Genomic DNA, 25,243 nt, shown 5'->3' with positions numbered 1-25,243 from the left:
CATCATTCATAGCCACTCACCATGCTATGCTACCCATCTAGAGAAGAGAAAGTGGAGGTGAGTCCTGTGGACTCGCAGGACAGCCAGGAGCGGTGGAGGTGGCACCTCAGAAAAGAAAGCAGCCCTAACTGGTTTGGCTCAGTGGACAGAGCGTCAGCCTACGGACTGAAGGGTCCCGGGTTTGATCCCGGTCAAGGGCATGTACCGTGGTTGCGGGCACATCCCCAGTAGGGGGTGTGCAGGAGGCAGCTGATCGATGTTTCTCACTATCCCTCTCCCTTCTTCTCTGTAAAAAATACATAAAGTATATTAAAAAAAGAAAAGGAAAGAAAGCAGTGGGTCCCTGGTGAGAACCATAAGTATCGAGGCCTGACAGTGAAAGACGTGGTGGGTACCACAGTTGTCACCCTTCACAGAGGGCAGGAGTGCCCTACTAGGCACGACAGGCATGCGCCCTCCTCACATGAGACTGTTTACCACTTCACAGAGAAATACAGCCCAGCAGGTCTGATCTCCGACAGTTTCCCTTCAGGGACCTACATGTGTCTACAGCTGGGTTTTCCTGACCCTCCTTCCCTCTGACACCCTCCCTTTTCCTATGGAAGCTCACCCTTCCACCTGTGCTTTGGAGCCCATCCCAGGACTCCCATCTCCTTCCTCCATTGTTTAGATCTTTCTTAATCCACATATTCTTACCACAGAGAAACCAGAGAGCCTGCTCTGGCAACCTGGAGAGAGTGCACAACGATTCTACCCAAGCGAGCTCTAAAACCTAGAGACCCGGAAGAACCCGACACTGATCGTCTTTGCAGAGGCAATCTCTTCATTTCCTACCTTTGTTCTGAATGGCAAGTTGTTGTGGAAAGACTTGGATGATAGAAAATCCTCTCCTATGTACTGTGGTTTCCATTGCCCATCACAAGTGGCTGTTCCAGCCCTTTGCTCTTAACTTAATTAACATGTGTTCCTCTTTCAGTCCTTAGCTCAGACTTCACACCTGCAGGGATGCCTTTTTGACTCTCCAAGTTCTCCTGGCTAACAGCCCTTCTCAAGCCTTCTACTCACCCCTCACTGGAGGGTTGGCCCCTGGGGCAGGGCTCTGTCCTACTTTTGCTGTGTCCTCATGTAGGAGGCCCTCAGTAAATACCGGCCGAATGAATGAGCCAACCTTCCTCTATCCCAGCCCAACAAGAAACACCTCCGGGCCCTGGGAGCCTGGCACAGATCAGATGCATCTGGGAACCTCTGAACCGGGCTCCCTGGCCAACAGCTGGCAAAGGGGCTCTTCACATGGGGATGATATCCATGGGCCTTAGAAGAAAAGGCCCCTCATTAGTTCATTCAACAAAGACTAATTAGGCACGAAAGAGGACACACCCCCGAAGGTAAGTTCTTTGGAGCCGTTAGGTATTGTTCCCTGTGGCTCACTGGGCTGTGTTCTCCTGAATGTCAAGCCTGTGGAGTATTCTAAATGCAAATAATAATTTAGCATAGAAATCGGCTTGAATAGGAAACATGCTGAGCACTGGAAGCAGCCTTGCCTGCTGTGTGGCCAGTGCCTGCTCCTCTCTTCATGTGTCCCCTCCTCTTGGGTCTGACCAATTCTCCCCCCAGCTGGCCACTTCCTAAACATTGCACCCAGATTCCCCTGGACCTGGGAACCCTGCTGGGCTGCCCACACACTGCAGGGTCAGGTCCATACTCTCCCTGCGGCTTGCAAGGCCACACGTGACGGGCTCCAGCCGCCGCTTGGCCTCCTTCCTCAACACTCCCGCCACCCTTGCACCTGCGCCCTCACACGGCTGTCCCCTCTGCCTTGGCTCCCCTTGGAGTTTCTCCTCTCTTCTGACACTTAGCTCAGCTGCCCCTTCCTCCAGGAAGCCCTGGCCTTCCCCAGGGGCACTGTGTGAGCCATCCCGGCTCCGCTCCTCTCACATGCTCAGCTTCTGTACCTGAAGACTGGGGGCTGTCCCTGCTGTTTCCAGTTTGCAGCATGCCCTCTCCCATGCCCTACCTCCTGTCTGTCAGCAAATCCCCATCTCCCTTCAAGGTGCAGTTCAGGTGTTTCCGCCCATGACAGGTGCCCACACCAGCAGTGAAAGTGGCTCCTGGCTCCCCAGGACCCCGTGGCTTTGCGGACACCTCTTTACAAACGGCTGTTAACAACAGCCCCCATCTGCCCAGGGTTGATGCTGTGCCAGGCTGCACCCTAGATCCCCAAGGGAACTGAGCATCAGTGACATGAGTGTGGTTTCCAAGGTCACACTGTGGCACCAAGAGACAGAGCTGGAGAGCTGGGTCCGGAAGGGCCTTTTTGCTCTTCCCACAAAGCCCTCTGCCTCTTTGTCCTCTGTGAGGTGTTGATGTGCCTTTCTCCCCTCCGACTGTGACCTCGGAAGACAGGGTGACTTATCTGGTGTCTCTGCCTCCATCTTGGGGCCTGGCCCAAGTCTGTTGACTTGGCACGCTGCCTGCAGGTTGGCAAAGGGGAGATAGGGCCCTGCCTGACTTGACAGAAAGTCTCCTTGGTTCGCTGGAGCAAAGCAAGTTCCACGTACCAAGAGGCCCGAGTTCCCCCTATGATTGCCAGAGCATGCGCCCAACTCGGGTGGCAAAAATTCCTGAGCCAGACAAGGATCATCAGAAATAAGGATGATGCAGTTCCATTTTGGATATAAAGAAGATTCATCAGGTTTACCTTATATACATGAATTGCCACGTAATCAAGGGTATGTGAATCACTGAACATTTTCCCTAAGATTACTTTTTACTACTAAAGCTTGAACTCCTGGGCATCCTGGTGGGTCACAGCCCTGGACACGTGGGCACAGGCAGTTTGCACACACCCGCCACAGGGCTCTGGGCCTCCTTCTCAGGGGCTGAGGGTCTTCACAACAAGAAGAGAGGCTGAAAGTCAACCTCACTTGCTTCCTTGGGATGGAGGCTTCTGAAGTACAACCCTGGGCCCAGACATAGCTCCTGAGTGGTCACTGAGGGAAGAAGAAAGCAGCTGTCATGTTCTCTATCCAACCTCACCAGCTATGGCTACCTTTTCACAGGCCCAGGGATTGAATAAATAATAAGAGAAACAAGAAAGAATGACTGGCATCTTGCAGGACCACTTGCATAACTGCTGGTCACAAACAGCAAGATCATATGGTCTCAAGTCTTCAAGGTTGATGACAACTAAGGAAATCAGAACATGGACTAAATAGAGAATAATGATGGGATATTAAAATTAATTTTTATTGATTTCAGAGAGAGAGGGAAAGAGGAGAGGAACATCGATGTGAGAGCATATCATTGATCAGTTGCCTCCTGCACACCCACTACTGGGGATAGAGCCCACAATCTGGGCGTGTGTCCTGTCAGGGAATCAAACCTAGTTCATAGGTTGGTGTTCAACCACTGAGCCACACCGGCCGGGCTTAAAAAAATATTTTTACAAAAAGAACTCCCACAGCTCAACAACAACAACAAAATCAAACAACCTGATTAAAAAGTGGACAAAGTACTTGATAGACATTTCTCCAAAGAAGTTTTATACATGGCCAACAAGCATGTGAAAAGATGCTCAACATCAATAATCATTAGGAAAATACAAATCAAAATGATCAGGCAATCCCACTTCTGCATATAAACCTAAAGGAATTGAAAGCCGGGTCTCGTAGAGATATTTGCACATTCAAGTTCATGGAAGCATTGTTCATAATTGCCAAGAGGTGGAAGCATGGCAAGTGTTCATCAACAGGATTAATGGGTAAACAAAATGTGGTCCAGTCATGCAATGGAATACTATTCAGTCTTAAAAAGGAATGAAATTCTGACACATGCTACCACATGGATACATCTAGAGGATATTATCCTTAAAAGATAAAAAAAGGACAAATACTATATGATTCCACTTATATGAGGCATCTAGAATAGTTGAATTCATAGAAACAGAAAGCAAAATGGTAGTTGCCAGGGGCTGGGGGAGGGGAGGTAGGGAGTCTGTGTTTAATGGGCATAGAGTTGCAGTTTGGGAAGATAAAAAGTTCTGGAGGTGGATGGTGGTGAGGGTTTCACAATAATGTGAATGTACTTAAGGCCACTGAACTGTACTCCTAAAAATGGGTAAGATGGCAAATTTTGTGTTTTGTATATCTTACCGCAATACATTTTAAAAGATTTAAAATCTGTATCTGTATTTATATTTTAATTTTTAATCATAGATAAAGGGAGTATGGCAGCATATTCCCAATGGGTGCATCCTGGGGAGGAGCATATGGGTGTGCACTGTACTACCATATCAACTTCTCTATAGATTGAAAATCTCCATAATTAAATTGGAGGAAAAGGCTGGCTTTGACCTCGCCTTTCCCCACAATGTTTTCTCATTCTTTACTATGATTCCCTTTGCCAGGAGGAGCCATACAGCCCTTGGGCAGGCTTGTGGCAGGCAGATCCTGTGGTCAGAGGCCCATTTGGGGCTTGGGTCTGGCGTAGCCACTTATTCAAGCCTTGGCCAGTCAGTTGCATTGGATTCTCATGTAAATGGGGGTTTAATCCATTGGCACCTTTGAGAGAGCTTTGCCCAGGCTGTGTTCCCATGTGAACCCTGACAGTCTCTCTAGAGAGTCGCTGGCTTTGCTGCTGCTATTAGTCACTGACTTCAGGAATCTGTCTCTCACGTGCTCCGAGCTGCTTCTTCCAGAGTCAGCAGGAGGAGCGCTGGGAGCAGGAAACATCTGAGTAAGGGGACAGAAAGATCAACAGCTCCCACTTTTCAGGGCACAAGACCAAGGCAGAGCCATTTGTCAGCTGTCCCCACATGGAGCTGTGCACTTGCAGAAACATTCTAATGGCTCGTTACTTTTTATTTAAGGCTTTAGTAAGTGATGGCTGCCTCAAATGGACAAGTCTCCAGTGGGGAATATGAAGTATTGAGACCGACCTCCAACAGTAAACATGCTTAGGTACTAGATCATATAATCTAGATAGATGGGCACAGGCTTTCACTAATGTTTCAATGGCTTCGGCTGTCACATAACGTACAAAGATTAAGGCAGTGTTAGCCATGTTCTGAAGGGCCGCCTGTAAAGCAAGTTCCAGGAAAGGTGCTTAAAAAAAAAGTAGACTTTGCTTGAGATAATAGAACAATATAGTTAGGTAAGCACAAAACAAGAATAGCTTCAACAGTGGCAACAGTCACACGATGTCTAGTTTCTGCTTTACAGCTAACGTGACTGAAGCACAATTATGCGATCTTTTGCAGAATCTTGGTTCTTCCACCCAGCACCCCTTGTTCTCACAATGTAATTTTGTGTTGCTGATGTACAGCTTCTTTGTCAAGTAGGAGGAAATAATTCCAGGGCCACAAGGAGAATTTATGAGTTTGTTTTGCAGAAGGAAAGAATGTCTCCAAGGTAGCCGCGACCAGCTGCCGCCGCCCAGAAGTCTGGCTGCACAGAATGTTATCTGTGACTAAAGAAGCACAGACTTCTCTCTCTGTTCCCGGGAACTCCCCCTTCCAGGCTCCCTCGCTGCATAAAAACTCCCTACTTTTGCTTTTTGAGAGGGAGACAGATGGAAAGATCTTGCTCTCCTGTCCTTTGGCTTTGGCCAAGTTGAACAAACCTTTCTCCATCTCCAACCGCTGGTGTCGCAATGTTGTAGTTTACAAGTACATCAGGTACACAAGCCCCAATACTGGGAGATGATTTGGTAACAGTATGATTGAGGGAGAGTAGTGAGATAAAATTGGCTAACCAAGCTGGGGATATTGGACAGTTAATAACCAGTTCTCAGAGGGGACTTCTGTTAGGAGGCCAGGTCCCAGGGATGGAAAGGAAGCTGGGCCTATCTTTAGCTGTGGTTATAATTAGTTAAAAGCTTCAGTGTGACCCAGCTTTCCAAGACTTGGCAGGAGCCTTCAAGAGTCATGGGCAAGAGCTACTGGCACGTGGGTGGGAGACCTGCAGGCTGCAGGGAAGCGGGGGCTGAATCCTTAACCCTGGCACATCTCAAACACTGGGTGGGGTCTGGAGTGGCACCCACTTATAGAAATGAAATGAAGTGGAGGTGGCCACTCCTCACAGCTCTCCCCATATGGCCTGCCAGCGTGACATAAACAAGCTAGGGTACTCCTGGTGGGCATCCCAGAGTATTTATAGAGAACAGAGACTTGGCTCTAGAAGACCAAGTACCTCAATATGGAAACAGTGTATTGTCCCCAGTGGAAGGGGGTACTCAGAATCACAGCATCTCTTCCTCCCGGCTTCCACCCAGTCCCCAGGCCAAAGGATGAAGCTCGGAAAGAAAGCAATGCATTTCATTCTGTTCATAACTGCATGGTCAGCCATGGTGTGGTGTGAGGGCAGGTGGAGACTCTGAGCAACTCCCCTTTTTACCGCCCCCCCACCCCCGACACACACACACACACTGCCACCCACATCCTTGGCCTGACAAGTATTAGGAGCATTCAAGGCTTTTCAGAGTGGGAGGGATTCAGCACATTCCGAGGACGAAATGATTAATATGTCAGCATTCCAGTGTTCTGATCAGGGACTCTAAATGTGTAGACAAACAAAAAAAATGTCTGAGTAGCAACTTCTTTGTTCCCAGCATTTTGGTGCCAAGAGCACTTGGCTGGGAGCAGAGAGGTTTAGGTTCAAATCCTTAGTTAGTAGCTGTGTGACCACAGGGAAGTGACTTGCCCTGTCTGGGCCCAAGCTTTCACAAATGCAAATGCTGGTGATGAGACTGTCTTCTTGGAGCTGCTGGAGACCAAAGGGTTAGTCTGACAGAGAAGAAGGGTGCAGCCACCGAGCACAGGTTAGGCTGAGACAATCCACGCACTTTCTGCATTGCTCCCGGAGGCCATGCTGGCCAGGAGAAGGTGCATCTGAGGGCTGGCAGCGTGAAGCGATGCTGATGATGCTGGTGAAGGGCATCGTGCTAATAGTCCTGGGCGCGTTGTGAGGATACGTGCCACAGCAAACCCCAAACAAACACCCTGCTTTTGACATTCGAGTGGCAGAAGCAGCCTGTTTCCCCAGAGACAGCCTTCCCAAGTGCCGTCCGCCCGCCACCCCCTGGCCTGCACCCGTCCTCTGCCCTCCGAGGGCCTGCTTCCGTAAGCTCGTTAGGCAAACGTTTCTTCCCTTCTGAGGCTTTTATCACTGCAGGGCTCCATGGGAAATATCTTAGCGAAAGCTGTGCCGTAAGACGCCCCGATGTTAGATCCCAGGCGGTGCCTTTTCTGAGCGCATTCCCCTCTGGGCGTTGCTATTTTTAAAGCTCAGCACAAGGTTGAAAGGGAGACTCAGAGTTGGACATGTGAGAGGCGAATTCTCTCTGCCGAGAATGGAAATGCTTGCTCCTATTCATTCCAACAGGAGTTCAGCTTTTTGCTGACCAGCCACCAACCACCTCCCTCCTCTAAGTCTTCATAGCAGGGACATTTATTAGTGTTTCTTTCCTTTTTTTAAAAAAATATATTTTTTATTGATTTCAGAGAGGAAGGGAGAGGGAGAGAGAGAGAGAGAAACATCAATGATGAGAATCATTGACTGACTGCCTCCTGCACGCTCCCACAACCCCTACTGGGGATTGAGCCCAAAACCCAGGCGTGTGCCCCTTGACCGGAATCAAACCTGGGACCCTTCAGTCCGCAGGCCAACGTTCTATTCAATGAGCCAGACCATTAGTGTTTCTAAAGAATCACTCCATTTACCTGATCAGTCAGAAACCTGATACATAAGGGCATGCAACCCAAGATCCCAGGGGAGACCCTGTACTGTATATTCACACCCGACTCTTCTGTGTGTTTAAGGCCTTCAATGGAATTTTCCACTATTTCAAAAATGAGATAAAAGCCCTGGGAGTTGCAAATTTTAAACAAAGAGGGTTTGGAATAATTTCATTATCTCCCCCCCCCCCCCACTTCCTTTATGCTCAAGTTCTTTCAGGTGGTGAGAACTAGATTTGCACCTGGATGTTTCCTCTCAAAGATCTCAGAGGGAGGGCCCTCTCTCTTAACCCACTGTTGTCCTAGCACAGCTGCAGCAAAAATAATTGGTTTTACTAGAGATTGCACATTCAAGCCGGGGCCATTATGGAGGATGCCGGCAGGTGGGGAACCCCATCACAAAGCAAATCTGGCCCTGGCCAGTTTGGCTCAGTGGATAGAGCGTCAGCCTGCGGACTGAAGGGTCCCAGGTTCGATTCTGGTCAAGGGCATGTACCTTGGTTGTGGGCACATCCACAGTTGGGGGTGTGCAGGAGGCAGCTGATCAATGTTTCTCTCTCATTGATGTTTCTAACTCTCTATCCCTCTCCCTTCCTCTCTGTAAAAAATCAATAAAATATATTTAAAAAACAAAAAAACAAACAAAGCGAATCTGCACACAGAGCAATGGCCTCCAGCCACAGGCTGTGTGGACCAGTAATTATAAAACAGGAAAAAGAGCCCTGTGGAGCGTCCACCGTCCTGTACACCAAAAGGTGACAAGTTTGATTCTCTGGTTGGGGCACATACCCAGGTTTTGGGTTCCATTCCCCAGTTGAGGCACATGAAGGAGGCAGCCTCCCCCCCCCCCTCTTCCTCTCTCTAAAATCAATAAATTAAAAAAAAAAAGAAAATAAAAAACAGAAAAAAGAGCATAATTATTGTAAATACTAGTTGGAAAGAGGCACCCAAACATGGACTTTTGAATCAAATGGGTTCAAATCCCAGCTCTGCCCCGACTGTGCAATCAGAGACAAGTTATTTAAGCTCTGAGCCTCAGTTTCCACTCTGTGAAATGAGGTTAATGTTGGTCGAATTCATGTCAGGATTAAATCAAACAGCATATGCTTGCCTTTGGTTTTTCTGGGTCCTAAAGTTGTGCCTTTTCAACATACAGAACTGCCTTCTGGAGTTACACATTCTTCCCCTTTATTCACATATTCTTTGACCCTGGTCAATTTTGGTCCCAAGACGTGGGTTTGGGAGGCACTGTGGGTTTTAAAACTTAGATTAAATTAAAATTGACTGCGGATGACTTAGGTGGATCTGATAGCCTCTAGCTCCCCACAGGCCCCACCACTCTGAGCCTCACACCAGCCTAATTCATAAGGACCTCCTGGCCCTGGAGGCCTGGGAGTTTTAACCAGATCAAGAATGTCTCCTTTAGCCTGACTGGCGTGGCTCAGTGGCTGGGCGTCGACCTATGAACCAGGAGGGTCAATTCCTGATCAGGGCACATGCCTGGGTTGTAGGCTCGAGCCCCATTGTGGGACGTGCAGGAGGCAGACAATCAATGATTCTCTCTCATCATTGATGTTTCTGTCTCTCTCTCCCTCTCCTTTCCTCTCTGAAATCAATAAAGAAAAATATATTTTTAAAAGTTAAAAAAAAAGAATGTCCCCTTTATACACATTGGGGACGATTAGAATTTAGTTGCCCGCTCCCTAAGTGACTCTCGGAGGCCCAGGAGGTCCAATTTTATAATAAAGTTGAACTCCAACTGCTCAAATCCCAAGGAAACCTGGGGAAGCTAGAATGCCCATTCCGTTTTACAGCGTCCTTAGGAAGCCACCGCTTCCATGATTTCAAATCCCTAAGGCAAATGGGAAGCTGAGGCAGAAGGTGGCAAAATGAATTGCTTAATCCTGAAGATAATTCCAGTGTCTTCCAGAGGCCCAGGTTGCTGCCTGTCCACTGGCTGTAAGTCTGCAGGGGGCTGTTGTCCCACAGACAGGGCAGGGCTGGGGACCACACCCACCTAAGCTCTCAGGCTAACCCCACCAGTGGATGACCCGGCAAGTCCTCCATTCTTGCAGAGCCTCAGTCTGCCATCTGGGGCTGCGTTGGTGGGTAAGCACATGCACCCACCTGTGTATGGAGCACTGAGGCCCAATCAAAGGCAGGACAGGTGCTGGCCTTGCACTAAACTTTGGGAGGTGGGTTGGTTCACTGAGCGGTGTCTTAATAGATGAACCCCAATTTCTGGGGGTTTGAACTCTGCTCAGACCCAGTGTCTCGGGCACACTGTTGATCTTTTTTGTTTTGTTTTGTTAAACCTCATCCAAGGATATTTTTTCTATTGCTTTTTAGAGAGAGTAGAAGGAGGGAGGGAAGAGGAGGGAGGAAGTGAGAAGAGGGGGGAGAACGAGAAAGGAGGGGTGAGGGGGAGGGAGGGAGGGAGAGAGAGAGAGAGAGAGAGAGAGAGAGAGAGAGAGAGAGAGAGAGAGAGAGAGAGGCAGATGAGAGAGACACATGGATTGGTTTCCTCCTCCATGGGCCCGGCCAGCCTGGGAATGAACCTGTAACCCAGGTATGTGCCCCTGATCAGAATGGAACCTGTGACCCTTCAGTGTGCAGGCCGATGCTCTACCACTGGCCAGAGCCCACATTGTTGATCTTGACCTTTTGTCCATGCTGACCTTCCTGCCTGGTCCCATAGGCAATGACACTGATGGCACAGCCTCCCAGCTTATCTCTCCAAAGCCACTTTGCCTCTTCTTTCTAAGCTTCTCTCAGTTGGCTTTGCTTTTATCTTCTTTTTCTTTCTTTGCCCCTCCCCTCCCCTCCCCACCTGTCCCCTCCCCTCCCCTTCCCTCCCCTCCCCTCCCCACTTGTCCCCTCCCCTCCCCTTCCCTCCCCTCTCTTCCTTTTTCTGGTTTTGCTTTCATAGAAGGCCACACTGCTCAGGGGGCTACAACATACTCCTGGCAGGGCAGTGGCCCCTGGAAGATGGGGTTCCTGGATAACCTCATAATCTGACTTCATTTTAGTCCTCGACTCTCACCTGCTGCCCTACATGTGGTTGAACCAAACTACTGGCTGTTCTGCAAAGGGGCTGTCCTCTCTCCACACCAGGGCTCATTAGGTGTGCCTCCTCCACCTGAACCTTTCCCTCTGATTCCCTGTTAGCCCTGCACCACTCCCACAGCCCACAGGGCACTTGGCCTGGCCTGAATCCATTCTTCTGTCCTCTGAAACTCTATCCCAATTTCACCCCCCTCCCATTCACTAGGTCCTTGAAGTTGGGCGGGGTTGACACTGACCCCTTTCCTGGACAAGTAACCCAGGCGTGGACAATCAGCCAATAAGAATCAGCCCTGGGACTATTCTTGGGAAGAGCTACCTTTCCACTGGGGTGGCTCATGTACAGCTGCCAGCACCATCTCTGCCTCCACTTGGGCAAAGTTCGGTCGGGAATGAAGCCAAAGTAGGGGATATGAGACCTGGGAGAATGGATGGTGAACAAGACTTTTGAGCCCCCAGATTCACCCATGCCCGAGGCCTTTAGTATATTCACCAATACATTTCACTTTTGCTTAATTTCACTTTTAAATGTGCTTAACGCATTTTGAGTTAAGTTTCTGTCACTTACAACCCAAAGAGACCTGGCTGATATGCACACAACTTTACCTGGTTAGCTTCTTTGACGTTTAGGGCACAGCTCAGGCATCACGACCGAGTATCCCTTCCCTCCCAATCCTGAAGCCAGACGGCATCCCCCGCACCTTCATGTCCCCATCACTTCCTTCAGGGCCTCGGCCACAGAGCAGCACCATGCCACAGACAGAGCAAACACTTAGATTTCCCTCTGGGGCTACTGCCTTCACACCCTCGCCAGCCCCAGCTACCCCCTGGTTTTCAGAAAGATTCTCACCTCTGTCTTATTCCGAGAGAGCACGTTGGAGTCGATCGGGCCCAGGGACATGTTTGGTAGGACAAAGTTGAGAACCTTCGCAGCAAGGACCTAGCCAGGGAGGAAAACAAGGGTGTGAGTGCAGTGGGATCCATGCCCAGCTCTGCCCACAGGACAGTTTACAGCAAATTAAGGAAAGTGACACCCAAACTGAACACCAGCCAGGGTTGTTTCCCAAGGCTGCGTGCACTAGGACTCTCTCTACTCTGACTCAGACAGCCTTGAGTTAGGCTGATTCAGATCCTGTGGGAGTGGGCGAGAGGTGGTCACTGGGCTGTCGGAGGGAATGCCACGTCTATTTTTGCTGCTCCCGATTCTGTGTGGTAGCCCTCCCCGCAATCACTCATCAGTGGTGATTCTGAATTACTTGCAGGAGCTGCCTGGATGAGCTCTTCTGCACCAGCCACTTCTCAGAAGATTCTAAAAAACACACAGCAGGGGCAGAATCACCTAAGCCACCCGTGAGTGTAGCCAAAGGAGCCTGCTCTGATCAGAAAGAATCTGCCGACTGTCATGGTCTCTCTTGGAGGGGAACAGAAATGGTCACCAAGCCTGATCAGATGTGTGGCAGAGGGAGCGAGACCTGACTTGATTCCTGGCTGTGCTGCCTCATGCTTGTGGACACAGAGCTGACCATCACTGAGCCTCTGTTTCCTTAGCTGCCAAGGAGAACCACTGGGTGCAAAAGCATCAGACACACAGTAGGTGCTTCATACATGCTCCTTGAACTTGACCCTGATGCAGGTACAGGCCTTCCTGCCCCACCCCATTTCTCAGGCTGGGTCTTGTGTTTACCCAGGAAAAGCATGAACCTGGATCTCACGCTTCTGCCTGTGGAGGGGACTGTTCTCATTTCTGCACTGTGCACAGACACGCAGGGATGAAAGATGCTATTTCAAAAGTGAGCTGTGAAATGCTGAAATTAGAATCACATGGAAGGTGGCAAACGGTGAATTCTCAGCACATGTTGAGAGCGAATGTCCTGGAGCTAAGTGATGTCTCCTCAGTACCCTTGGTAGGGAGCGGGGGCACTGGCATCTACTGAGTGACAATCTTTTGGTGCATCGGGCACAGTCATAGATGCCCAGTCTTTTAATCTCGACACAGATGCTGTGAGGCAAGGGTTTATCCTGATTTAACAGACATGAAAACAGAGGCTCAGTACCACACCAGGAGCTCAGCTGGAAAGGGGGCAAGGGTCTGGGCGAGGCCACTCTTTCCTTTTATGCCACCAGCCTTCATTATGTTCTCTCTCCCCCCCAATGAATGCAACCAAGAAACCAACCTTTCCTATGGATTATCTAGAACAGCAGGCACTGACACTCTCCATGGTGACACAACTGCTGTGCTGCCCCATCTCCCTTCACACTTCGAGCTATAACACGTCCCATTCCTCAGGCTGCACACGCATGATACAGCCTCGCACTGCCAGGGAACAAGCAGGGCTTTGCTCCTAAAAGAACACACATGCACACCTCTGTTCTGAAATTCACGTGGCAACTCTCCATTTTTCAGGGCAAGGATGGCGGTCTCCTGCCTCTAAGACTCTTGTAGGTCATTGCACCCCAAGCCTGGTGTCCAGGCAAGTAAACCCCATGCCTGTCGACTTGCTGCCATCAATGTGCTAGGTGCTACTGCCAGGCTCTGAGCTGAGCTGTGCTAGTCTAGCATAGAAATGTAAGGCAATCCAACTTGGAACACTAGGTTAGCACTCGAGTCAGTTCACACAGTCTGAAGCTTCGTGGAATGGACATGGTCTATTGGGCAGGTTCAAGAGCCAAGGTGGGGTTGTGAACAAGTATGGAACCAGAAGGACTCAGGATTCTGGGAGCTTTACAAAAGGCAAGGGCCCGAGTGTTTCTAAACACAGATCACATGTCTGTGACCTCCAGGAGCCAGGGGCTCCTCTGGGAATCTAAATTCAGAAGTTGGTATCTGTGTTTTCAGAAGTTAAACATTTCTACTAAAGAGAAAACACAACAGATAAGAAGTGCACTGCGGGTGCACAGAGAGGCAGCGGCAACAGCGGTGCAGCCTGCACTGGGCCCCGATGGTGTAAGGAGGGTGGACATTTAGGGATTATCTCCTCCACCAAGGGCAACACTATTAGGAAAAACTTAATGTATCCTGACTTCTACACATCCTGCTGTTCTCAATGACTCTTGCCCACAGCTTCCTGAGAGGACACAAGTGCTGACGGTTGACTCTACATGTGACCCTGCCACGCCCAGGAATTGAGGGGTGACTGTGTTTGCTAGGACCTTATGCAAACGTCAGTCTCCAGACCCTGCTGCCCCGCTTGGCCTGCCTGCCTGCTTGTTTCGGCATGGCCTTCTCAAGGACACGGCTGTTTCCTGCAAGTCCGCCTCCTACCTACCCACCTCCAGATCAGCTCGGCCAGAAAAAGACGCAGGGACATAGCACTCGGTCCTCAGCCTGCAACAGGACTGAGGGGAGACACCGCGCAGTTCTTCATCCCATTTCTCTGAAGCCCACCAGGAGATTTCTCATTTGCCAACAATTTATGTTTTGTTGCTCATCACCTACTTCTGCGTGGACCTGGGCTCACAAGAGCCGGCCATTTGTGAAGAGGCAGATTGACCTTCACCTTTGAATCCGTGTTCCTGAACTTCTTAAACCACCACATGTACATCCCAAAGTGCCAAGGCCTCTGTTTCCAGGGGAAGATGCTGACAGTTTAGGCTCAAAAGAATCAGAAAAGGCCATGCTGTGGCTGGACCATCTCTGCTCTGGTTTCTCGGGGGTGGTGAGGGGACTTGAAAGCTAGGAAGGACTGCCTCCGGGAGACAATTACAGGGAGACACCTATTCTGCCCTTTCCTTGAGCCAGCCGTCTTTTCTTTCTCTTAACAGGGAACTTTCTGCAGCTAAATGATGCTTTTACGAAGAGCTTCATATGAAAAAAGGAGGAGCATTTCTGGAGAAGCATTTGCTTTACACAAAATGATCAGTGCAAGGGTTTGGTCCCTCGAGGCAACAATTAATGGCAGATGAGTTGGCCACCTTACCCCGCCCCCCTTTCCAAGTACAAGAAGCCGAGTCCTGGTGAGGACTCCTGTAGCTGCCAATGGCCTACTGCCCGGAGCACAAGCAGGAGGAGACATGGCGAGGACATCATGCTGAGTGGATGTGTGCAGCTGTGCGCCTCCCACCACGAGGATTCTCAGGGGGCATCACAAAGGCCTCTTCCCAGGTCCCACTGAGAGATTCTGAGTGGGCCGGGGCGCTGGAATCAGTGTTTTTTAAGCTCTCTAGGTGATTCCAAAGTGCAGCCAGAGTAGAGTGTTCCTGACCTGCCCTGGTGGGAGGGGAGGGGCACAGATGTCTTGGGAGGGACAACTGCCCTATTGAAGGTACCACCATGAGAGATGTTTGGATGGCCCTGACTCTCAGCTCTTTCTCTAAATCTGCATAGTAAGTTCCAAACGGCATTTCTAACAGGACTTAATTGGTTAGAGGCAAACCTCTTGATGACAATAATGTCACAGCTTAAAAAAAATAGGTGCTTAGACTCTTCCCCACAAAGGATCCAAGAAGGACGCAGGAGCAAGGATGCATTGAATAGTTGCCAAAGACAATCCCTCTCCCTGCTGCCCTTTTCAGCTTTGTTTATACCATTTCTACCAAAATCTTCAGATGACCCTGCGGGAGTGTGGAGAGAGCCTCAGATCCAGCTCAGCAGAGGATGACACCGAATGGGCTGCCCTTGACGTGAGAGACCGCCGCCATCATCATGTCCCCAATAGGCTAAGTCAGGGTTGTGCAACCACAGAGATCTCAGTGACACCAACTCAACAGGGACCCCGGTCTCATTGCTTCAGGGTAATTTGGAAGCTGAGACCCACAACAAATGGACACACAGTCGCTGGATACAAGCCCAGAAGAGGGAGGTGTTGAAGTGGAGGAATCAGACTCAGACTGGGAGCCAGGCAGAACTGCACCAGACCTCTGGTTCTGCATCCCCAAGCAAGTCTATGATCCTCAGTTTCTTCATCTCTAAAATGGGGATAATAAAACGAACCTGAAGGGTTGCTGGGAAGGTGACCCGAGACCTGATTCCCACAGAGCTAGTCCCTAACTGACCTTTGGGCTTCTGGCCCCAAGAGAAGCTCAAGAAATTGGCAGTGGTTGATGAAGGAGTGAGCACATGCCGGCATTATTCAGAGTGGAGACTGTAGGAAAAGTATGTGACCTGCAGCTTTGCAATAAATGTTACATCAGAGCTAAAACCCCAAATTATTTCACTCACAAGAGGACAACTCCCCAGAAACGAGGTTCTCCTCCTGGGGAGTAAGAGCCTGGAATGTGTCTTATGTCCTTGACATGCCTTTGTGGCCTTCTGGGGTTAACTGCAGGCTCATCACTTTATCACTTTAAATACTAGTGACTTGCACAAATGCCTTTATTGATATGAAGGTTTTAATGGCCCCTTAAGATCATTTTAAAGCTTCTGCTCATGAGACTTGACACGAGGGAGGTAATTACAATCATTACCTTTTAAAGTGGCTCCAGCAGGTTGCCCTATGCTGGAGGCTAGAACTCCACGCCCTCTGTGGGGGTGGCATCGTGCAGGGTCAGAGGATCGCCCGGCTGTCTCAGGAGGGAAAGTGCACCCTCAGCAGACGGAGAATAGAAAGCCCTGCATGCCATTTCTGGTGAGCCCCGGGGAAGGACTAAACACTTGCTGACTGCCGGGGCTCCCCAAGGATGTGTTGGAGCCATAACTCCTTCCCCAAGTCCTAAGTGTCTAGACGTTTGAACCCCCAGCTATTAGAGAGCAGGTGCCTGTATGACAGAGGTAACAATGCCTCATGGGGCATTGCTGCTGCCAAATTCATGAGCACAGCTAGGTCCCTAACTCCTGGATCTAACTGTACTTGAAGTCTGAAAGAGCAAGTCCCCAACACCCCACCTTACCCCTCCACCCCCACTGCTCCGATGGCCTCTGGATGATGGTGATTAAAAACAGATGAGTGACATTCACTTGGGAAGTGGGCTAAAGTTAAGGAGACCTGATTTGGGCAGGCTTTGGGGTGAAAGGGAGCATCCTGCCACAATCGCTAGCTGAGCTGGTGCTCAAGTTGACCTTGTGCAAGACAATGGGCCTCATTTCCTTGTCTAAATTGAGAATAAGTTTCCCTCCTTTTAGGATGAATGGAGAGGACGTCAACCAAGGTGTGCTAGGTTTATAGTGGCCACTCACTTCTCCCTAGTTGGCCAGGTGCCCTGGTTGGTGGGGAGTGGAAGCATCTGGAAACACTAGGCTGGCTCCTGCATCTGACCCTGGACCCCAGGAGAAAACCTCCAGGCAATAGTCAGGAAGGTCATTTTGAAGACTAGCCTCCCAGCAGGCTGAGCCCCATCCTGACCCCAGTTCTGCCCAGGGCAATTCGTCCCTGACCCCAGGGACTCTCAGAGAAAGGAGATGTGCTACAGCCTGCTGCACATTCCTGGGTGTCCTCCTGGGCTAGGTCAGGTGAGGAGACCCCAGTTTAGCTCAGAGTTTGACATCCTCCTATCTGGGCAGCCAAAGGTTTCCCCTCTATTTCTGGTTTTACTCCAGCCCTGCCTTCCCCAGGGCATAATCCTCATGAAATGGCCGCATAAACAGCCGAGACTTGGTCTAATGCACTGAATTTTTGTTTCTAAATTTCTCCTGCTCTCATTTCTCTTGTGCAACCACATTCTTAACACAGTGTTTGGAGACCAGAAGCCTCTGCTCAACCCAGCCTGTTGAAAACAGAGCATGGGGGTAAAAACCAGCTGTGTGCAGGATTGGTCGGGGGTAGGGGAGGGGGGAAGAGATAGCTGGGATTCTCACATTTCAGAGTAGGGGATGTGACAAAAAAGGCGTTCTATGGAGAGTAGCCTCGCACGGTGATCTTATAAATTCCTAACTGGACAGATCATGGTGGGTAGTCACTCCCCAGGAATATACCTTCTTCACTAAAAGGCTTTGCTTTAAGCAAGTCCTTGTCCATTGTTTCTGTGCATCTAGGTTAACACACCTTTGAAATGCCCCCTTTCACATCTCTCCTTCTCAGATAAACCACCAAGACAGCAAATCTGATCCTGTAATCTGATCCCCGCCTTGCTTTCTCCGACCTCCATATAATATTCCTTAGGTTCCTTCTTTAATTTCAAATGCATAAAAGAAACGGCAAAACTGCTATTCTCCGGAGCATTTGACATTTTGTGCCCCAGCATATGTCATCAATTTGGTTCCAATAAATTCATAGAAATTCTCTTCAGGTTTAGACATTTCTTATGTCAACAGTCTTATGCCACCTTTCACATGACCCTCTGTACTGAGAAGTCTGAGATCTCAAGCTGCCTGCTTTAATGATTTCAAGAATCTCTATAGCAGGAACTCTGGGCCATGAAACAAACCTTTGAAAAGTCCTCAGCTGAGCTCTGGGTGAGGAGTTATGAGGCCACGAGGAGTCATGAGGCTCTGCATTCTGTGGCCCCTGACAGTGCCACTGACCCTCAGAAAGGTCCCCCTGAGCCTTAGTTTTCTAAGCAAGAGATGGTCTACAGCAATCTGTCCACTTTTGGGCCCATAAGAGCAAACCACTGCAAATAAATGGCCCAAAGTTTGGTCAGCGGGGCACCACCTAATCCACAGCCCATCCCACAGTAGGGCTTCAACTAATCCAAGGCTCACCCCTCAGCAGGGCCTCCCCTAATCCAGAGCCCACCCCTCAGCAGGGCCTCCCCTAATCCAGAGCTCACCCCTCAGCAGGGCCTCCCTAATCCAGGGCTCACCCCTCAGCAGGGCCTCCCCTAATCCAAGGCTCACCCCTCAGCAGGGCCTCACCTAATCCAGAGCCCACCCCTCAGCAGGGCCTCCCCTAATCCAGAGCTCACCCCTCAGCAGGGCCTCCCCTAATCCAGGGCTCACCCCTCAGCAGGGCCTCCCCTAATCCAAGGCTCACCCCTCAGCAGGGCCTCCCCTAATCCAGGGCTCACCCCTCAGCAGGGCCTCCCCTAATCCAGAGCTCACCCCACAGTGGGCCTCTTGCTATTCTGATGGGGAGGAGCACTTTGTCTGCAAAGTAGACAAATTCAACCCAAAACTCACAAAAACAAATCAGTCAACCAAGAGAGAACAATGAAACAAAAAAGTGCAGGGAGCACGTTCCATTTGTGTAAAACAGGAGCAAATGGAGTGTGTATGTGTGCCCACAGAAGATGCATCCACTCCCTCTGTAATTCTGGCTGCCCACCTTCAAACTAGGAAGGGAGCCTTCCCTCGTGTAAATGTATTATACAAAACTTTTTAAAAAATTAAATTTAAAAGAAGGTTCAATGAGACTCTTTCTGGAAGGTTGTCAGACAGGACCAGATGTGTGCAGGGTGATCAAGTCATCTGGGGTGGGTAGACAGATGAATCAAAGATTCTATCAGTCAAAACTGCCCAAGAGCCAGAGGCAGCAACAGAATCCACGGTGGGGAGGACGTGCCCTCAGGTCTGAGAGCAACAGGAAATCTATTTGTCAACAGGACCTGCACCCCTCCAGGGACAGCTGGCCCTTGATCTGAGAAGGTGATCTATTAGCACAGGGCTCTGAAAGGTCACGTTCTTGTAGCCTTGCCCAGAAATTCCGCCTCCACCAGTGACTCTGGGAGGAAACCTTGCCGGCTCCATCTCAGGGCTCAGCTGCCATGACCTTTGTGTGCATCATCTGAAAAGCCCCACAGCCCCTGGCTTTTCTCTAAGGAAAAGCGTCCAGTGTAGAAGACATCCACTTTCTCCGATGGGGAAACACCCTAGACGAGGAGAGTACAGCCCTGGATTCGAATCCATCACACAAGTTGTGTAATCTTGGAGAGTCACTCATCCAGCACGTGAAGGTCGTGACCTCTGCCTGGGCTGATGATGGGAGTTAAGTGAGATAATGCGTGTAAAAGTTCAGCACATGCCTGGCACTCACTGAGCTGAGTAAGTCTCAGGCAGTTGACTCCCAGCACATGGACGGCAGAGGGAACTTCCCTCTCCTCTGTGACCCTGGTCTTGCTTATTCTACTTGACTGATGTGGCTCACGTTCTGCACAGTCACGGTGGGAGGAGTCCAGGAGATGGTGTCCCCTTTTGCACACTTAGATGGCCACCTGTGATTCTGTGGACGACCTTGTTTTTTTCCATGGCAGACACGTGGATCGCGCCTCCACTGCTGTCCACACAGCACTAAAATGTACTATTGCCAGTTGATTTCAGTAAGGCAGTGGTGATTTCCTTAAAACCAAGCAAAGTTCAAAAGAGCTAGCCCTCTCTCCTCTTCCTCAAATTAAGTAAATTGTTCTCTGGTTAAAGTATCAGATGATTCCAGATTTATCATCTGCTCAACCTATTCTCATTGAAATTGGTGACATTTCGGTACCTAACTGAAAGCCGGTACACAGGACCTGCCAGCCCATGTCTAGGGATTAAGTCTGTGGCTGTGGGCTACAGGAAATGTTTGAGAACATTTTGACAAGGTTTCACTCCCTGTCCTGTGTTCCTCTGTTTGGGGTCCTCAGGAGAACATCAAAGGCATCTGAGCTAAGGCAATGATTTAAACGATCCTGCTGTCATTTGATGGGGAGGCCAGGGAAAGTAGGGTAAGCACAGGGGCTAATGGCTGCCCAGTTCCCCCTGGCCCTGTGACCCACCGCCTCACCCTTCATGCTCCTTTGAGAGTCCCAGGAGCTGGATCAGGAGGCAGCAGTGCCACCTAGCACTGAGGTGAGATGGAGCATGCTTTGGAGATACACAGGTTGGGGGTTCTCTACTCTCGTTAGGTTATTATCTCTCTCAAACTTCATGCCCCTCAAGGGCAGGTCCATCACATGTCAACAGCCCACAGTCGCAGTTAAGCAGCCCTGCTCCTCTCCTTTCTCAGGGAGGAAGGCACCTGCTCTGCTTCTGGCAGGAGTCTTATTGGCTTGTTTGCCTCGAGGCTCAAAGCCCCAGAACCAAGAGGAGTACCCATGTGCCACTACGTAACATCATAACCAGAAAAAATGACATGACAGCTGGGTTAGAATCGGGGGGGGGGGTGCTCTGGATGTGGGAGGGCTAAGGTGAACACCACCCTATGTTGCAGTTACAAATAGCCTGCATGTCCACTTGCTGTGCACTTTCGGCTGAAGTCAGCAAACACCTGGCTTGTGACTTGTCAACACAGGTTATTTCGCTGTATTCCTAACACACGTAGTCTTTTCTCCTTTCAACATTCACTAATAAAACACACATAAATAGGAAGTCATTTTCCCTTTGTCTTTGGGGATCGGGGGTGGGAAGCACCTGATTATGAAAATTACAGAACCCTGGTGGCAGTCATGTTTGATCGTTGTCCAAATGGACTTCCGCCCTTTACCCCCGACTCCAGCTACAGGAGTTTCCAAGGAAGTGCAAACATTTCACAGAAACAGAAATCCATTTACCTTGAAAGTTGTTGCGGACTCAGGACTGGCCAGAACCAAAGGTGAAATGAGAACCATGCCAGAGAAGTGGCTTGGCCTCTCCGCGGCCGTGAGGATGGCGATGGCACCGCCCTGCAATGCAAACGGCCAGAGTTGCTGTGTGCCGGCTCCCACCTGCACACGATTTCTAAGGGGCTCCATGGAAGAGGCCCCCCTAAGCCTGGTCACAGTCCCGAGGGGGTCCCCCTTGGAACAGACACCATCGAATGTTGGATAAACTGGGTCTGCAATTATTTTATTACATATTTTTTTCCCCAGGAGCAAACATTTCAGAGAGATACAAATAAGGTTCCTGCCTGTGGGCTGCAAGTTAAACAATACATTCCTACTCTGTCTGCCTCAAACCAAAAGCTGGCAGACATCCAACTGATCCATTCTGTCAGGCTTATAAAAGGTTGTTTTTGTTTAATCTGATGATAATAAGAGGTTGCTACACTCCCCCCTCCACCCCCCACCCCCCCAGTTCAGTAAAGGTTCCAGAATTTGGGTACTTAGTAAATGGGGACAGTGCTAAAGGTCTGAGGCCTTGACTCTTGGCTGAAACTGCAGGTAATTTGAACCAAGGGTTGAAACTGCAAGTGCTTACAGGGGCCAGGCAGGTCAGAGGGACGCAGGAACAGAGCCAGGCGGTGAGAAGGGGCAGGGAGCTCTGCCCTGGAGAGGACAGTTTCCCCAAATTCAAAATCAAGCAGCTCAAATTCTCCGCCAGCCAACACGTCGGCTTGGGGAGGAAGATCTGCCAGTTTGAGGACCCTCGATTTAAAGGTTTATACTCGGTTAGTTTTAAGAGGGTTTTATAACTTTAAAGTGTTAAAAGGATGGTGAATGACCATTCAGGAATTGGGTCCACGGGGAGCCTTTGTCCCTGGTTCCATTTGCACAGCTCTCAAGCCAGCAGGGGTGTGGGCACATTCCCTGTGCTCCTCGCTGATTGGAGCGTCACCCCCGTTCTGAGAAGTGGCTCTGCAGGGAGAAGCGCCCTGAGAGCCTCACTGTGAATTAGCACTGAGGTAGAGGCAGGGTTAACCAAAGGTCAGTGCCCCACACCGAGCTCCTCTGTAAGGACTGGTGGGCCACCTCCTGGTGCCTGGGGCCCTGGTGGGAAGGAACGGGCCACTCTGAGCTCTCTGGGCTGTCTCCAGGGCTCTGAACCTGACCTGTTTCCTGAGCACTGAATTGCCTGGGAACTCCAAGTGCAGAGTGGGGTGTGCCAGCCAGGCGGGGAGCTGGGATGAGGTAGGGCGTCAGGGCTGCCCCTTCTCCATCCCGGTGTTCTCACGCTGCCCAGGCCACAGCCTGATCTGGACCGCATCGTCTGTGGTCTACTTACCATGGAGTGGCCCAGAAGGAAGACGGGCAGCCCCGGGTGGTCTTTCTGCATGACATCCACGTGCTGTAACGCATCCCTGACGAAAACGTGGAAGTCGGACACTACCATCCTCTCCCCTTCGCTCTGTCCGTGGCCCACTGGAAGGGAACGGGAGACGAGAGAATAGCAGTGACTGGAGGGCTGACTCCTGCCCAAGGGCAGCGGTTTCCTCACCAGGGTTACCAGACACTCTGCACTGAGGACCTGACTGGGTCATCTCACTAAACCCGTCCCGACTGCTCTCGCGCATGGGGATTAGTCTCCCCCAATGGTGCAGTTAGGAGGTTGAGGCACAGGGTGGCCAAGGAACTTGCCACCATCACACAGTGAACCATGCCTCAAACCCTTCCACACAGCCAGCTGTCTCCCGTGGCCGTTCTCAAGGGAGAAAGAAAGGCTGTGCAAGGAGAAACTCACCAAGCCCACTTTTTTGTCAAGTGGCCAGGAGTCAGGCCCATGAGGCTCAACATTTTCCTGGGTTTTCCCAGTTCCTGGGCCCTCACAGTTGTGTTCCCATGTTAGCCTTTCACTAGGTAAAGTGTCACCTCACTCTGTAGAAGGTACTATGACAAACATAACACAAAATAGTCCAGGGTGCTTGCTGGAAATTTTCTCGACAAAACAGCAATAAAACCGGGTCAGGTTCTATCCCTCTGGGATTTTATCTGTCACCTGTCTGGGCTGTTTGTTCATTCCCCCTCTTCTTTTCTTAGGGTGTATCTGGGTTCACACACCCCCACCCCCACTCAGGAGGACATAAGTCTCTATAGAAACAGCACATCGTCTGCGGCTTCCACATTCAGGCTGAAAGCAGCTGATGCGATTGCTTGAAAATCACAGAAAAGGAAGAGCTCGGAGGGGACAGGGCCACACAACACAGTGGGAGAATCAGCCCAGCCCCTCCCTGCTGCTTCTGCGAGGAAGCTATTACAGTGGCGATTGTAACACTCGTTGCACAGACGAGAAGGGTGAGGACTCAGCATCGCCTGAAATGGACTGGCTGCCCAGACCTCAGTGTGGTCAGACCACAGCCTCCTGTTTCCTAAGGTCCTGTCCCCCTCCCCCATGGACTCCCACCCTCCCGCTGCCCTGCCCCACCTGCTCTCTGCCCCCTGCATGAAGGCCAGGGCCCAGGCCGGTCACCCTTTCAGCAGCACCCTCAGCTTCCTTGCCTCTCTGAGGATTTTTTCCCTTTTAAAATTTAATTATATTTAATTAAGTTTAATTTTGTATTGTGGTAAAATATATATAATCTAAAATTTATACCCTTGTAACCATGTATTAGTGTATAGTTCAGTGGTATTAGGTATATTCACACTTAACCATCACCACCATCCTTCACCAGAACTTTTTATTTTCCCAAAGTAAAACTCCATACTCATTGTTAAGGGCTGAATTATGTGCAAAGCACCCCCCCCCCCGCCCCCGCCTCAACAATTCATATGTTGAAGTTCTAACCCCCAGAGACTACTTGGAGACAGGACCTTTAAAGAGGCCATTAAGCTAAAATGAGGTCACTAGAGTGGACCCTAATCAAATAGGACTGGTGTCTTATAAGAAGAGGCAATTAGGACACAGACACACACAGAGGAAAGACCATGAGGACAAAGGGAGAAGATGATGGTCTGCAAGCCAAGGAGAGAGGCCTCAATGAAACTAACCCTGCTGACACCTTGATCTCTGACTTCCAGCCTCTGAAACTGTGAGGAGATAATGTTTATTGTTTAAGCCACCAGGTCTGTGGTACTTTGTTATGGCAGCTCAAGCTGACTAATACCTGCATTGAACACATACTCCCCGTTCCACTCCCTCCAGCCCCCGGCACTCACCCTTCTACTTTATGTTTCTTTGAATTGGACTACTCTAAGAATCTCCTACAAGTGAATCCTACAGTTTTGTCTTTTTGTGTCCAGTTTATTTCACTTAGCATAATGTCTTCAAGATTCATCCTTGTTATATAACACATGTCAGAATTTCCTTCTTTTTAAATTTTCTATTATTTTAAAAATATTTTTTAAGTGATTTCAGAGAGGAAGGGAGGGGGAAGAAAGAGAAATATAAACATCAACGATGAGAGAAAATCATTGATTGGCTGCCTCCTGCACGACCCCACCGGGAATTGAACCATGATTGCCTGGTTCATAGATCAATGATCAACCACTGAGCCACCCTGACTGGACCAGAATTTCCCCCCCCGCCTTTTTTTTAAAGGCTGAATAATATGCCACTATATGCATATACCTACCACATTTTGTTTATCTACTCAATTGTCAATGGACACTTAGGTTGCTTCCATCTCTTGGCTGTTGTGGATACTGCTTGCTGCTATGAACATGGGTGTGTGAATATTGTTTGAGCTATTGCTTTGAATTCTTTGGGGTATATACCCAGAGGTGGGATTGCTGGGTCATATGGTAATTCTGTTTAGTGTTTTGAGGAATGGCCCCTCTGAGTCTGAGCTGGAACATCTTTCGCTCTAGACTCAGCTCACAGCAGCCCTTCTCCAGCCTATTCCGTGCGGGCTGGGTGAGCATGAGCTGTGAGCCAGGCAACAGGACATACTGCCTCTTCGCACAAACTCAGTCACCAAACAAATTTGCCTCAGCATCTCCTCCAAATGTCTCCCTTACCCTAAAGCCTGTAAACCTACCTCCTGACTCTGAGCAGACACTGTCACTCTTTTTTTAAAAAAATATGGACCA

General features: G+C 49.8%; 1 protein-coding gene across 3 annotated transcripts in view; it reads right to left on the bottom strand.

Annotated features, from left to right (window-relative positions):
* Positions 1–25,243, bottom strand: part of MGLL (monoglyceride lipase) — a 104,520-nt gene that overhangs the window by 9,956 nt on the left and 69,321 nt on the right. For 2 of the 3 annotated variants that reach the window (XM_036321424.1, XM_036321422.1), the window contains exons 4-6: positions 22,503–22,639; positions 21,134–21,244; positions 11,646–11,735 (exon numbers count right to left, since the gene is read on the bottom strand). In XM_036321424.1, coding sequence (XP_036177317.1) covers positions 11,646–11,735; positions 21,134–21,244; positions 22,503–22,639 — 338 coding nt within the window. The remainder of the gene's footprint in view (positions 1–11,645; positions 11,736–21,133; positions 21,245–22,502; positions 22,640–25,243) is intronic. The other variant, XM_036321423.1, reaches the window with a different exon arrangement.

This window comes from Myotis myotis, unplaced genomic scaffold, assembly GCF_014108235.1.
Source record: "Myotis myotis isolate mMyoMyo1 unplaced genomic scaffold, mMyoMyo1.p scaffold_m19_p_9, whole genome shotgun sequence".
In the NCBI taxonomy this organism is placed as follows: Eukaryota; Metazoa; Chordata; class Mammalia; order Chiroptera; family Vespertilionidae; genus Myotis; species Myotis myotis.
Note: the sequence above shows the minus strand (reverse complement) of the source record. Positions and strands in the feature narration are given on the sequence as shown.